Source organism: Alosa pseudoharengus, unplaced genomic scaffold (assembly GCF_046254945.1).
Source record: "Alosa pseudoharengus isolate Yale_2024_CS ecotype anadromous, Long Island Sound unplaced genomic scaffold, YU_APseudo_1.1 YU_APseudo_1.1_scf_21, whole genome shotgun sequence".
Classification (NCBI taxonomy): Eukaryota; Metazoa; Chordata; class Actinopteri; order Clupeiformes; family Clupeidae; genus Alosa; species Alosa pseudoharengus.
In genome coordinates this window covers 14,704,370-14,719,634 of record NW_027468674.1, presented here as the reverse complement: position 1 = coordinate 14,719,634, position 15,265 = coordinate 14,704,370, and the positions used below count along the sequence as shown (strand labels likewise).

General features: G+C 45.0%; 1 protein-coding gene across 1 annotated transcript; it reads right to left on the bottom strand.

The window, feature by feature from the left end:
• Nucleotides 1-266: 266 nt before the first annotated feature.
• fbxw10 (F-box and WD repeat domain containing 10) lies at nt 267-15,238 on the bottom strand. Its single transcript, XM_076298724.1, has 15 exons — nt 14,749-15,238; nt 14,366-14,542; nt 13,854-14,081; nt 11,059-11,186; nt 10,829-10,933; nt 9,368-9,474; nt 8,724-8,927; nt 7,662-7,783; nt 6,362-6,513; nt 5,760-5,902; nt 5,291-5,449; nt 3,551-3,834; nt 3,027-3,239; nt 2,110-2,741; nt 267-1,229 (listed from the first exon to the last, which is right to left on the bottom strand). The coding sequence occupies exons 1-15, from the start codon at nt 15,236-15,238 to the stop codon at nt 756-758; spliced, it is 3,618 nt and encodes a 1,205-aa protein (XP_076154839.1). The 3' UTR covers nt 267-755.
• Between the last annotated feature and the right edge of the window lie 27 nt (nt 15,239-15,265).

Here is a 15,265-nt window from a genome sequence, read left to right as displayed (position 1 = left end):
CTAGCAGCTGATGGTGATGAGTCCTTCATAGGGAACTCATGGTGTTCTCCTGCCACCTAGTGGTTCAAGCCTTTAACCTAGACATGCAATGAAGAGTCACTTTGTCCAGTAATATAATATACAATTTAATTTATTTAATTCTAATTTAAAGTATTACAATGTAAAAAAGACTAAAACAATTTGATTAAGAGCAGTTCAGTTACAGAAAGTCTGACAGGCAACAAAGTGAACCAGTAATAGTTCCAAACACATGGTGGTGCATCAACATCAACAGGAAAACTACTGTAACTGCAGCATAACCCCCTGACCAGTAGCACAACATACAATCTGTCTGATAAATGTGTGATAAACTGCTTTATTCATTGCTGTCAATTGCTGTGCAGACAATTATTAGTTAGTGTATTTCAAGAAAATCTCAAGACTAAAAGATTAAAGGAACATTTGTCCTGAAACTCTGGTGCAGATTACAGTAGCAAAGATATAAAAAAAAATTGACTTTGATTGAGCTGGTTGAGCTGGAGGTCTGGACTGGAACACAGATGTTTTGTTTATGCCTGAGTGTGGATGTGTGTGTACTGTATGTGTGTGTGTGTGCGTGCTTGTGTGTGTCTCTGTGTGTGTGTGTGTGCCACAATAGGCATAACTCTAAGGCTATGTGTTCTCACACACATTCCAGTATCTCTCGGTGTCTCACCACCTCTCCTCCTCTCATTTCCCATGATCCCACTCTCTGCGCAGCACACAAACCCTCCTCTTCAAATGTAAACGTCCGGCCCCAGTTCTGGTGCGTACACCTGATCCTCCTTCGTGAAGTCTTCGTGGGGAAGCCCCTTCACCCTGACCCTCCACACGGTCATCTTCCTCCGCCGCGGGTCGTGGCCGCCGGGATGGAGCCTCTGGGCCTCGGCCCTGGCCCGGGCGTTCTCCCGGCGCGCCCGCTGCGTCTCCTGGCGCACGTACGCCTCCAGCTGAGTGTCCGTGCGCAGCTGGAAGCCACCGTGCTCGCGGAACGGGTCCAGAGGGTTGTGGTGGTGACCGCCGGGCGGACCGAGAGGGTTGTGGTGACCGCCGGGCGGCGCGAGGGGCGCCTTGAACTCCACGTGCCGGCCAGGGCGCTTGCCGGAGCGGGAGGAGGGGGCGGTGGGGGTGCGCAGGGGCATGCGGTGGGGTGGAGGAGGGTGGGGGTGAGGGGGGTCACCCTGGGCTAGAGGAATACTGGGCGTCATCACCTGGGGGGGTGGAGGTGGACAGAGTCAGAGAGACACATACAAACTTATCTATTAAAAATAATTCACACACTCTTACACGTATACAGAAACACAGACACACACACACACAGTAGAAGTAGTGACAAAATGATGTTGACACCATAATGTGCTTTATGTCTGAAGTGCATGAGGTGCTATACGTCTGAAGTGCATGAGGTGCTAAATGTCTGAAGTGCATGAGGTGCTTTATGTCTGAAGTGCATGAGGTGCTATACGTCTGAAGTGCATGAGGTGCTAAATGTCTGAAGTGCATGAGGTGCTTTATGTCTGAAGTGCATGAGGTGCTATACGTCTGAAGTGCATGAGGTGCTATACGTCTGAAGTACATGATGTCTGTGCTATATGTCTGAAGTGCATATGTCTGCGGTTAGCTATATGTCTTGGTCCTCTCTGAGAATGCTTTAAAGGCTTTGCTATGTCTTGGTCCTGCCTGAGTGTGCTTTAAAGGCTTTGCTATGTCTTGGTCCTGCCTGAGTGTGCTTTAAAGGCTTTGCTATGTCTTGGTCCTGCCTGAGTGTGCTTTAAAGGCTTTGCTATGTCTTGGTCCTGCCTGAGTGTGCTTTAAAGGCTTTGCTATGTCTTGGTCCTGCTTGAGTGTGCTTTAAAGGCTTTGCTATGTCTTGGTCCTGTCTGAGTGTGCTTTAAAGGCTTTGCTATGTCTTGGTCCTGCCTGAGTGTGCTTTAAAGGCTTTGCTATGTCTTGGTCCTGCCTGAGTGTGCTTTAAAGGCTTTGCTATGTCTTGGTCCTGCCTGAGTGTGCTTTAAAGGCTTTGCTATGTCTTGGTCCTGTCTGAGTGCTTTAATAGCTTTGTAGACTCGAGCCCAATAAAAGCCCACAGACCTTGCGAGCGGCGGCTCCTCCTGTTCCAGCGGTCTGGGGTCTCTTGCGCTGATGCTGCTGAGGTGTGGTGCTTCGACCTCTGACCTCTGAGCTAGCCCTTACGGGTGAGGTCACACAGGAGCGCACCTGCTTGCTCCGCGCTTGTTGGCACCTCGTTCCCCAGCTCGGGACTGGGTTTGGGTTTGGGTTTGGGTCCGGTTCCGAGGCCAGGTGCATCAGAGGGGTGTAGATGACGTTGGTGTGCTTGTAGAGGGACGGCTGTGGCAGCCTCGGGGTGTTAGGCTGCAGGCGTCCCTCCACCAGGAGCGGCGGAGAAGGAGCCTTGTGCATGTGCGTTGACGGAGAGGCCGCGGTCGGTGGGGGGGGAGTGGTGTCGGGGCGGCGGCAGAGGTCATCTTTGGGGGGCGATGGCGGCGACGGCGGCTTGGAGCCCCAGGCGTCACGAACGCGGGCATTGCACTCCAGGTTGGCGCGGAGCGGCTCGGCCAGGGGGCACAGCTGTGAGGAGGAGCCCAGGGTCAGCAGCATGCGCTCGGGCGTCACGGGCCGGTGCAGACCGCGCGTCTGGACACGGCGCAGCAGAGCTTTCTCGCTGCGGCTCAGCTCCGAACTCGTCAAACTCTGCTCTCGACCTGGGAGAACACAAACAGTTTAAAAATAATATGTGTCTTTCAACATACCAATATTTACATTTCCCTGAAACTATGACACACTAAAATGATACAGTGATAGCACACTGATAGACTGTCCTAAAGTGAGACCTAATGCTGTCTTTCTAGGTTCAGGTTGCTTTCATCCTCATTCATTTCTTTCTTATAGTAAAGTAAAGTCAAAGCAAACTGACAGGTATCGGTAGCAGACACTTTTGTCCAGTGGCATGGACTCACAACAGTCGCCCAATGGTCAGGCACCCTTACCCAGGTCACTGGTGGTGGTGCTAGGTGCCTTACCCAGGTCACTGGTGGTGGTGCTGGGCACATGACTGGCGTTGTGGCCGTGTCCGCTGGAAGAGGACAGGGCAGACAGGCCCTTGGGCATGAACTCAGGCTGCAGGTCGATGTAGGCGCGGTTGTGCCTGTAAGGCTGCCGGGGGGTCCATGCAACCGGCCTCATCCACTCCTGCTGGACCTCTGTGGAAACACACACACACACACACACACACACACACACACACACACACACACACACACACATTAATCAATCAATTACTTAATCAACCAACCAATCAGTGAATCAATCAATCAATCAATCAAAAATATGTAATCTTATGACCAGTCACTTAGAAAAAGCATGAGTGGGAGTCAGCGTTCACACACACACACACACACACACACACACACACACACACACACAGAAAAATCAGTCACTAAAAAACAAGCCATCTCGTGTGCAGTGGCCAGTGACCAGTAAAGGAAGGAGTGTGACTGAGAGAGGGCCTCACCCCTGGCGTGTGTCATACTCAGTGCGGACACACTGCGTGCGTGGTGTGAGAAGGCCTCGTTGCCCTGGTCAGCGAGCGGGAAGAGCTTGTGACTGGACGATCCGATGACCGCCATGCGCCTGGCCCTCACATAAGTGTCGCTGTGCTTGCGGAGGTCGGCCTTGGTCTCCTTGGCAACAACGCTGGGCTCCTCCTGCGCCTCGCACTCGGACGACGACATGTAGTCCCAGCGCACCTTGGCGAACTGGAGAAGGAATATCCCGGCATCCGTGTCCACCACCATGCTGAGGAGAGGTCAAAGTTCAATGGTCAAAGGTTAAACATTACACAACACAACTGAAATATCTGTCATTACCCAACACCAAATGAATACAGGAAGGTGTCACTGTCACACTGCAACGGCCAACGCATCTACACTCTGTGTGAGAGTGTGTGTGTGTATGTGTGTACACTGCCATTCAAAAGTTTGGGGTCACTTAGAAATTGTCATTCCACTCCATTATAGACAGAATACCAGCTGAGATCAGTTGCATTGATTTTTTTTAATCAGGGCAGTAGTTGTCAGATTACATTATGTGCATTTGCATATAATTTGCATTTGCAAAAGGGTTCTCCAATGTTTTCTCAGTTAGCCTTTTAAAATGATATCAGATTAGTAAACAGAATGTGCCTTAGTGACATTGAATGAATGGTTGCTGATAATGGGCATCTGTATACTTATGTAGATATTGCATTAAATATCAGTCATTTCTTTTTACAACAGTCATTTACAACATTAATGATGAAAACAAATGCATGTCTAAGTGACTCCAAACTTTAGAACTGTAGTGTACATTTATTCATTTAGCAGACACTTCCAAAGCAACTTACATATGTCAATTATATTACAAGGGTATTGTTACATTGTCCCCAGAGCAACTTGGGGCCAGGAACTGAACCCAAAACTTTTCTGGCTACTGCATGCTAGCCCAGCTCCTTAAAGGAGAATTCCGGTGTGATATTGACCTTGTGTGTTGAAACATGATACCGAGTGTGAACGTATGTCTCATAGCTTATCTCGGCTTGTCCTCTGCACTCAGAAATCTGGCGCTAGTTAGCCGATGCTACAAACAGTTTTTCGATGGGGGTGCCTCGGGCATCGGCCTTTAAATGTCAAGGCCCTCGGAAGTCTACCAATGAAGTATGGAGCTACTTTGAGCCTCGTAAATGGTGTAAAACAGTGATTTACATGTATTTGCATGGCTAGGCCGATGCCCGAGGCACCCCCATTGAAAAACTGTTGGTAGCATTGGCTAACTAGCGCCAGATTTCTGAGTGCAGGGGACAAGCCGAAATGAGCTATGAGACATACGGTCACACTCGGTATCATGTTTCAACACACTTTAGGTCAAAATCACACTGGAATTCTCCTTTAACCACTACGCTACCACCGCCGGCACATGCACATATTATATCTAGTCTGGAATGAGATGAGCAACTTCACACAATATCAGAAAATGGGATATGTGTCAAAATGACTGACCCTATCTCTCATGAGATCAACAATGTAAAGAATGACCAAGGAAAGAATAACCACTACAATACATTATAACCTCACTAAGCATGCACAACAGATGCCAAACACGTCTTGAGTGTGCCTTACAACTTGAAGCTGAGGGATGGATGATGTACTATTAGGGGTCGTTTGGGTCGTTGTTTGGGTTGTTGTTTGGGTCGTTTGGGTGGGGTTGAATGACTCACTTGTTTCCGGCCACATGTATGGAGTGGACTGGAGTGTTGTGACCACAGGCCCTGATCACTTTGAGGCAGTCTCCTGTGACAAAGTTAAAGATCCGGATCTTTCCATCCAGACAGCCGGTGATCGCCCGCAGGTACTGACACGTCAGTGACAAAACCTCCCTGTTTCATTTTCACACACACACACACACACACACACACACACACACACACACGCAGCTTGGAATTTTACAATGCAAAATTTACATTTTTATTATTTGAGTTTTACGTTATATTTCACTCACTGTAGCATGCTTCAAATTCCAGATATTGAGAGAGAGACAGAGACAGACAAATGGGGAGAGAGAGAAAGACAGAGAGACAGAGAGAGAAAGAGAGAGAGAGACAGAGAGCCTAAAAGTCAAATCAAAAATGTGAAATGCCTCACATCGTGCAAAGTGGGGCAGTAAGTCTACTTAACACAGGGACTCACATCGGGTGGCGGTAGGTCATGAGACACTTCTTGAAGTCGGGGGTGACGCTCCAGGCCATGACCTCCCCATCTGTGCCACCGGTCAGGATGTGCCACTCGTTCATGTAGAGACACCCCACTGGCCCCTTATGGGCCTCTATCACCTACCGCACAGGGAGAGACACAACACAACACAACACAACACAACACGCTTTATATGAGTCTACACACAACCACAATACAAACCGCCAACACACACATACGTACACACACAGAGTACACAATATATAAGAGCAGGACTTATAAGAGGCTGCAAGATAGGCGTAGGGCAGAAAGAACAGGCTATATACAGTTTGGGGGAACAGTAAAGGTTTTAGATGTTTACTAACACTGTTCTAATGATTATGTCATTATTATGTCAGTGTGTCATTCAAACACACTTCTTCATTTCGCAGAAACATATCCAGTCACTTGGATCATTCATACGTTCATATAGTTTTAAATATCACCACAAAAATAAAGAATTGAATTTGAATCAACCTATGACATTGGATCGATGCAAACTGAAAAACAATCCATAATTCTGCTCCTGGTCAGCTCGCCAATTGCAGTGGTCCACTCACCTTGAGGATGGAGGCCGTCTCCAGACTCCACATCTTGACCAGGCCTTCGGCACAGCTGCTCAGAACGTAGGACTTGTCCATCTTCACACACAGGACAGGCTGGTTGTGTTTAAACCTCAGCGACTCCTCACACTTGCCCGATAAGTTCCACACTGGTCAGAGCAGGTACATGATATATTTTTATTATTTATAATGAATTTGGTCAAATCAAATCAAATTAAATCACATTTTTAGTTAATAATTCAAAAATGGTTGATTTTCACGCACACATATACTATGACCTGCACAGGGATAAACAAACACATATACACACACTCACACAAATGCACACACATCTCCATTGAATTCCTTCCTTCCTTCCTTGAATTTCCCCTAGGGATCAATAAAGTATATCTATCTATCTATCTATCTATCTATCTATCTATCTATCTATCTACATGCAAACTGCAAAACCACAATAGCAAAACCACCACAAACACACTCCTTCTGTCACACACATAGTACTTTGCTTTAAGTGCACTCAGACCCCAAGAGAGCTATGTGCTTGAGACGCACAAGCTGACAGATACATCTGGTGTACAATCCATTTTACTGGAACCTGCGTTACATTCAAGAAGTACACTTGTGTCTCTTGTGGTCTGGAACGTTTAATTTTGCCAAAAAATGATTGTGGTCTGCAACTCTTCATTTCAGAGTTTCATTACCCATGTTACAACTGGTAAGTCCAGTGATTGCTGGACACAAAAACAATGCACTACTGCAGTCTCTTATGAAACAGGCAAAAAAGACACTACAGTATTCTGGTAGCCTGGGTGAACCCAGACGAACTTGCAAATCTGAATTTCGTCTGAGGTTCGTCTGGGTTCTGGATCATTTAACTAAAACACATGACCTGATTTGGATAGTGGGTGAGAGGTACTGAAACTCCCAAATGAGATGTAGACCACAAGATTCTTCAATAGGAAGCAAGTTCCTTACATCATATGCATACATCCTATTGTTTTCGGCACTGCTTGTTTTTTGAAAGAGCACACTTGTGAAAGGGGGTTAAAAGCTACAACTTTGAAGCTCCAGAACTACTAGATTTCTGCACATTATCTATTTTTTACAAGGAACATTATGGTGAAGCGAGAAGGAATGATACTAGAGACTATCATTTAATTGACACTCACACAAACACAGAGAGAGAGAGAGAGAGAGAAAGAGACAGGGAGAGAGAGGGAGAGAGAGAGAGAGAGAGAGAGAGAGAGAGAGAGAGAAGCTGACTGTGTTTTTTCCCCTGGCAGATGAGATGTCTGACCTTTGACCCTGCCGTCCTTGGATCCAGACGCCAGTCTGTCGCCGTGCAGGTCCAGGCAGTTGATGGTGCCCGTGTGGCCCCTGAAGAGCGCGGTGCAAGCGCCCGTCTTCAGATTCCAGCACCTGGTGAAGAGAAAAAGGAATGCAGCGCTGTTTTATTTTGTTGCTGTTGCCGTAAGTGTGCACAAAACTCTTTTTTTATTATTTACCTACAAATTATGGTGACCACCACACACCACACCACACCACACAAACACACATATGTGCTGCTCTTTATGCCTTAAGCTTTCTATCTTTGCACACAGAAGGTCAGGGGGCTCCCAGAACAGAGCATACTGCCAAATGCAAAATAAAAACTATTTGGTAACACTTTACGGTAAGGTTACATGAATCATCATGAATTGTTGCATGAATTAATCCATGATTTATGTATTACTTCATTCCTTAATATCTCATGAATCATCAGGAATTTACATGAGTTCATAGTTTGTCATTTGTGACCTCATACATGAACAACACATCAACTAGTAAGCATTAGGTATGGTGGGCACATCATTATGATTTGTTTGAAGAATGATCACAATGATTTATTTTTCTGCCAAAAATGTAGTCATCACTACTCAAATTCCGATTTGAACACAACTTGTGCAGTTCTCTAAACACATGTCATTGTTCCCACTTTAGTTAAGGGGCCACTGACATGATGAAATCATGAGTAATTAACCTTAAATTCATGTAATCATGATGACCATGCTTAAGAAATCATAAATCAGAATGATGTTCCCACCGTAACTAATGCTTTAGTTGATGTGTTGTTCATGCAAGAGGTCATGAATGAGAGACTTTGAATTCATGTCAATTCCTGATGATTCATAAGATATAAATGAATGAAGTAATGCATAAATCATAAATTAATTCATGTATGAATTAATGATAATTAATGTACCCTTACTGTAAAGTGTTACCAACTATGTCTTTGACAAAGTGGTCCTGACAGAACCAATATTTTTTTTTTTTTTTTAAACAGTCAGTCAAGGCTGGGTATTTGCAGCTGAGTGTGGACCTGATGCTGAGGTCATATCCTGCGCTGAAGACGAGGCCGCGGTCCTCACAAAGCAGCACGGTTCGGATGCTCCCGGCGTGGCCATGCATGGTCGGTGGCACCTCCCTCTGCGCCACCACATCCACCAGCCGCACCACGCGGTCCTTGGACCCCGTGACCACCAGCTGCCCGCCACCGTAGTGGGCCACCCGCGACGGGTCCTCCCTGCAAGCGAAGTGGAGTTAAATAAAGTGACTTGTATTTGGCAGACAATTGTCCAAAGTGCCATGGATTCACAATGGCAGGTCCAGGCTGCAACGCTACTGACGCTCAACCAGGAAAAAACAGGATATATAATATAATATACACAGTATATCATATATATAATATAATATAATATAATATAATATGATATAATATAATATAATATAATATATTCTGAAAATAGTAATGAAATAGAATAAATGAAGTGACTGAAATGCATAATTTTGTGTTTTCTTTGTGCAATTACCTGGAAAACAAATCACTAACAGATTTTTATTAATGATACCAGAGGAGCGCATGCATAGGAACAGTGAAGCCACGTTGTAGATAAAAGTGTCAGCTAAATGGCTAAATGTAAATGTAAAGGCAGCAGGTGTTGAACTGCGGAGGGCATGACTGACCTGCTGTGCATCAGAAGGATGTTGTACACTCCACAGAAGACATTGCGCTCCTCCATTGTCACGGTTTTGGTAATGACACCAGTGTAGGCGGACTCAAACGCCCCTTCCTGCAGATGAACACAAGATGGGCATGCAGAAGGTCCAACACACACACAGTTCTAGCTACCTTCTGTTATAGTTTATCTTTTTGTGTCTCTTCTGCTTTTAACACTTAACCTGGATGAGACATTGGACCGTGGCCTCAAAACGTCACATCATTAAATATTTGCTTGGGAGCTACGTCTGGTGTGCGGATGTGGTGGAAAACCTTACACAAGGCCGTTTACTCAAACACCAATTAGCACTCTGGAGAAAACTCCATCCAAGGACACACTAGCTGAGACAAGAGAGTTGCCGCTGACCAAGGAACTGTATTCACAATACCACAACAGTGACACAGCCTGACTAAATCTAAGCCAATGAACCACTAAACAGTAGATTTAATGAATATTCTGCAGAACATTCTTTCCAGTGAGAAGATGCGTAAAAACTGATGGACTGATGGATGGAGCTGCTGTGCTCTGTCTTTTATACTAGAAGTGGAGTCCAAGGGCCTCCTGTTTCCTATACGTAACACGTCCACTCAGAATCAGGGGTTCATCCCCTCAGCAGGTGACTGACGTTTTGGCAAACCAATCAGGGTTCTTAGAAGGAAGTCGACTGATCATATTGGTGGAAAGGTCCGCCGTAATTTCCATAAAATAATGTGACATCAGTTAGCCTTATGTCAAATGTGCTGCCTGTTCTGCATACAGCGTCCCAGGGGTTTGGGTTACGTTTGGACCTGTGGACATTAGGTGTTTACATAGGGGATTTGTAATGGACAAGTCCTAACAAACAGGTGCTTAGATGAGTCAGGTTGCCTGAGCAGTGGCTTCTGTGGCCCAGTGGTACAAAGGCCTTTTCTGGATAATTACTACAGTTTCATTTAATTTTCTACACTGAAACCAGGAGACCAAGCTTCAGTGTTATCTTGATCTCATTCAACACTTGTTTTCATAAGTTGCTTTGGTCTAATGAACTTATTTGTTTGAATAAGTACAATGCCTAATAACTTCGATAACTAGGCTACGGATTCGACCCCTTCCAATACCTTAGCTTCAAGAAAGGACAAAGTAAAGGCCTACACACACGGGCAGTGATGGCGACGACAGGCGACCGGAAAAATGTAATAGAATCTATTGAAGTGAGTGGAGCAACGCACACGGAAAGTGGAATGACAGGGCGACTGTTGCCGTCGCATCGCTCTAATCGACCCCTTTCTATTAGCCCTTTCTAGGGCAATTTTGATACGTCATAATAGAAAACAGCAGTTTGGTCAGTGTGTGACGGCCTTAAAGAACACCCAGAGCAAAGGATAGCAGCACACCCACACTAAACCTCTACTTGTTCTCTCGCATCTCTATTCTTAGCTACATTTACCTTCCTACTTCGTGAGGACAGGTACATGAACTTCTCATCGTCTCTAGCGGCAACCAGCACATCCTGGAACCTGGCAAAGGCAGGATTGACGACCTTGGGTTTCCCCTGAGTAGGCACACAGAGAAATACAGAGGTAACACGTGATGTGTGTGTGTTATTTTGTAATAAGAGATCAGATGTGTTTCTATCTAATAAAATAAGAAATTAGGCCCTTGTACAACATACAGTACCTGCAGGGACATGGCCTTTTTCTCCAGCAGCCTTTTCACACGGCCTTCGTGCTGAACCTCTAAAGCCAGGTATTGCCAGTGCTGGGACACATTCAGACAGCTGAGGAGGGAGGTGCTATCCAGAAGGCCTGTGGGAGACCATAGCATACACCTTTAATTCATACCGGGTTTGGCCCATAGCATACACCTTTAATTCATACCGGGTTTGGCCCATAGCATACACCTTTAATTCATACCGGGTTTGGCCCATAGCATACACCTTTAATTCATACCGGGTTTGGCCCATTGCCATCTTAGACATGAGTTCTTTGTTTTCTTTTCTTATTTATAAAAAAAAAAGCACCAACAGTTTTCAGCTCCAGTTCACAGAAGAATTGGGTATCAAATGGAACTTTTAGCCTGGTGCTAAAGAGTTACATTATGGTGTCATGGCAACCATGATGTAATAACAGTGTAAAATTCCAAGATTCGGTTTCACTATGAGCCTGTTTACCAAAGATTCTAGAGTGCAAGATAGAAAGTCCATTTTTACAGTCAAATCAAATCAAATCAAATGTTTATTTGTCACATACATTATACAGGTAGCCTATAAATGCAGTGAAATGCTTGTTCCACTGACTCCAAGACCAACATATCCTTGGTCTTCGTAACATTCAGGAGGAGGTTGTTTTCCTGGCACCAGTTAGATAACCTGTCTACTTCACTCAAGTAAGCCTGCTCATTGTTCTTTGAAATGAGGCCAACTACTGCTGTGTCATCAGCAAACGTGCATTGAATATTATTCCAAGAAGTGGTGGAATTATAGCACACAGCTGACTTTTCCAGCACAGAATAATTCACTACTAAAAAATATGTGTCTCAATAAGTGTCTCAGACCAACTTAGCAAGTGGTTTGAGTGATCAGTTTACGATGTGTGTTGGTGATTGTTTACACTTGTGAACTGACCACTTGTGATCGGATCACCCAAGACACATTTTAAAAACAAATGCAAATAGGCTCTGTGGTGTTACAGAATGCTCGCAAATGCATGACAACAGGAGCGGGTCGATTTCTCAATTTTGTTGTTGCATTTTTCTCTACGGAGCTTCCCCTACAGCTTTGGGGTGCATATTTCACAACCTCTCTTTGGTATTTTCACTGGCTCAGCCATGATGAACATTGAACATTGAAGCCATCTCAAAACTAGCCGGCATGGCTAACTGGTGCTTTAACTCATTGAATGCCAAGCTGTTTTCGGGAGCTTTGTCCTAGAGTGCCAGCAATCTAGACCATTGTTGAATTCTGTGTTATAGCTATGAACACATACAATAGCTCGATTAAAAGGTGAGACTTTAAGCTCTCGGTGGGTGCAAACCGTGTATTTCTACACGCCTCTGTTCCTGAGTAATCCCAAGCTAAACAGTGGCTAGTTTTCATCAAAATCGCTGTTTTTTTCTAGAAATGGAGATATAACGTCTTTCATGAAATATGTTGTATATGTATATAAGTGTTGCCTGTTACTTACTTGTGTAAACTTTCTGGGAAGTGATCAGCGAGACCTGGCGAGACTGCCACCTAGTGATAGACCCACGAAAATGGCCTGGTTTTGACCTGACGTGCATACGTCACTGATTCGACCCAAAGCGGCAACCGAGTTATGATAAAATGTCCAGATAAAATGTCCAGATTGTGCGTTTTCATAAGTTTCACGATCGTCATATATTTCATTTCCATTCATCACAGAGTTCCCAAAATCACACATAAGGTGTGTTAGAGTGTCTAGTTTCGTAATTTAAAAAAAAAGCTAAAAACGTAATATATTACGTTTTTGGCACTCAACGCATGGGAATGAAAAACGTAATATTACGTTTTTGGCACTCAATGAGTTAAGGGGACGTGTGTATGACCAGAGGATTTAAAGTATTTTGTGTTTCTCGCTCGTTCTCGCTCGCTTTTCACAGGACTTCCTGATTCAGACACTGCCAGGATGCTAGTGCAGATCTTGCAAGGCTGGTTTTCCGCTAGGAGACGGTAGAGGGAGCAGGGAAAGCCGCCTTTCTCGCCACAACATTTAACCATCACAATGATTTCCAAACTGTGTTATTAAGTTGAAAATGTTGAATAGGTCCCCTTTAATCTTCCATTGTGGAAACACAATCTACTGCATCAGCATAATGTTATTATGAACAAATAAAGAGATAACCTTGTATTTACAATAATACACTAATCTGTCGGTCTCATGTCTGGGCTGAAAGAGCCAATAGTTTTGCAGAGCACAGAATGGAGGTGTGCTCCACCGAGCATACTTTCATCTTGATAAGGCTAGGGTCATGTATTTTTTTCTTCTCTAGTGACTTCAACACTATGAAACCTTTAGTGATGGAGGACAAGCTTATGCATATAGGTGGACACTCCACTTGTGACCTGGATAACTGTAAGAGTGACTGTTACAGTCAACACAAGTCTTTTTGTTCCCACCCTGATTGTGTCACCATCTCCATGGTGACCTGCCCTGGTTGCTCTCAAGAGTGATGACAATTAAAGCTCCTGGGAATTAGTCTACTGTAAGTAGTCCTGTTTTTTTTCTGTTGATAATATCAAACCTTCCACTTAAACTCTTGATTACTGCAATACTGTGGCCTACACAAACAGTCTTGATCCAGGAAAACACACACACACACACACACACACACAAACAGACAACAGACAGACAGACAGAGAGACAGACAGACAGACAGACAGACAGACACATAGATAGATAGATAGATAGATAGAAATAAAGACAGGAAGAAAAGGAGCAAGAGAGAATTTGTACCCAGAATCCTCTTGGTGATGTGAACAGGAAGCTGACGGATGAAGTCGCGGTGGCGGCCGACTCCAGAGAAGGACCGAGAGGACTTTGGCACGACCGTGAGGGCAGGGTCGTCTGAGTAGGCAGAGTCTGTATCGCTAGCATCTCTCTCGTCACATCCAGACGTCGCGCTCCCATAGCCGGCATAGCTGGTCTCCTTATGTCCACCATCACTCACTGCTGCTCGTGTTGCTTTGCAAAACAGGCCCACACACACACACACACACACACACACACACACACGGGATGACAGAGAAGTGAATCCACACACTCACTCACTCATTGACCGATGCAGACCACAATATCACACTGCACATAAATGTAGAACCCAGGACCACAAAAGTATTCAAAAAGTAAACAAAACAAAATGGCATTCAGCTAAGACATGTTTCATCATCGACATCCAGGGTTAAGCGTGAACACAGCCATCCCCCTGACCTCACCCTGCCCCCCCAAGCACTGCTGTATCAGCTTACTGGTGAGAGAGACACAGCCTGTGTCCACGGTACTCTCCATTACGTCATCGGCCTGGCATCGGGATGGGAGGTCCACAGCCCCATACACTGAGCTGGCACAAATAAGCAGCTCCAGATCCGGATTCCCATCTGAGCTGAATGAATAATGTGATTCTGGTATCGAGGCGATCTCATCCTCTGTGGTGCCACCCAAAGCTGTTAGAATGTAATAGGCCTATAGTGAGGGTCAGTATCAATTATGAACTAAAAAATCTATTAGGCTAAGCCAAAAATAAATGGAGGCATAACAGCATCTTAACAAAATAACTTTAGCAAACAACAAATATTACTGGCTATTAGGCTTATTATTATAAGTCTATAATAACCACATAATTCGCCCTCACCTGATCTAAAAGTGTGGGGGTTTCTTTTTTCTCTAACTAGCAGAACATGAACCAGGTTTCCAAGGATGTGGAGAAGTTCTGTGTCGCATAGAGACAACATTTCCATGAGGTAGTTCGATTTGGTCCAGTTCGAGCTGTGACTGAACCAGTCCCATGTCTGTCTGATGTCATCTTTCAGTATCTTGGGGTCCAGAGCTCGATTTGAGCTGCAGTGGGATGCGTCTCCAGACAGACCTGGTTTTAATCGGGACCGTGCGTAAGTAAAGTCCTTCCCCATGGTTACTTCCAAGACATTGTTGATGTTTTCAAGTATGCCAGAGTTTTCACAGCGAGCAAGAACACCAGAGAGAAACTTCCTTTTCGTTAATTCCCCTGTTTTTAAAAACCAGTAAATTGTCTGCAAGAGTTTTGAAGAAAGCACACAAGACTGGCAGTTTCCACAGCTAAGCCCAGAATCTTCATCTTTGCAGCGCCATTGACAGTCAGCCATGAATTCGGTCTTTCCCTTACCCTTCAA

Coding starts and splice junctions, on each gene's coding strand:
- fbxw10 (XM_076298724.1), bottom strand. CDS start 15,238: ATGGCTGACTGTCAATGGCGCTGCAAAGATGAAGATTCTGGGCTTAGC. Junction 11,187..13,853: donor CATCACCAAGAGGATTCTGG/GTACAAATTCTC, acceptor GGTCTCCCACAG/GCCTTCTGGATAGCACCTCC. Junction 1,230..2,109: donor GAGGAGCCGCCGCTCGCAAG/GTCTGTGGGCTT, acceptor CCACCCCCCCAG/GTGATGACGCCCAGTATTCC.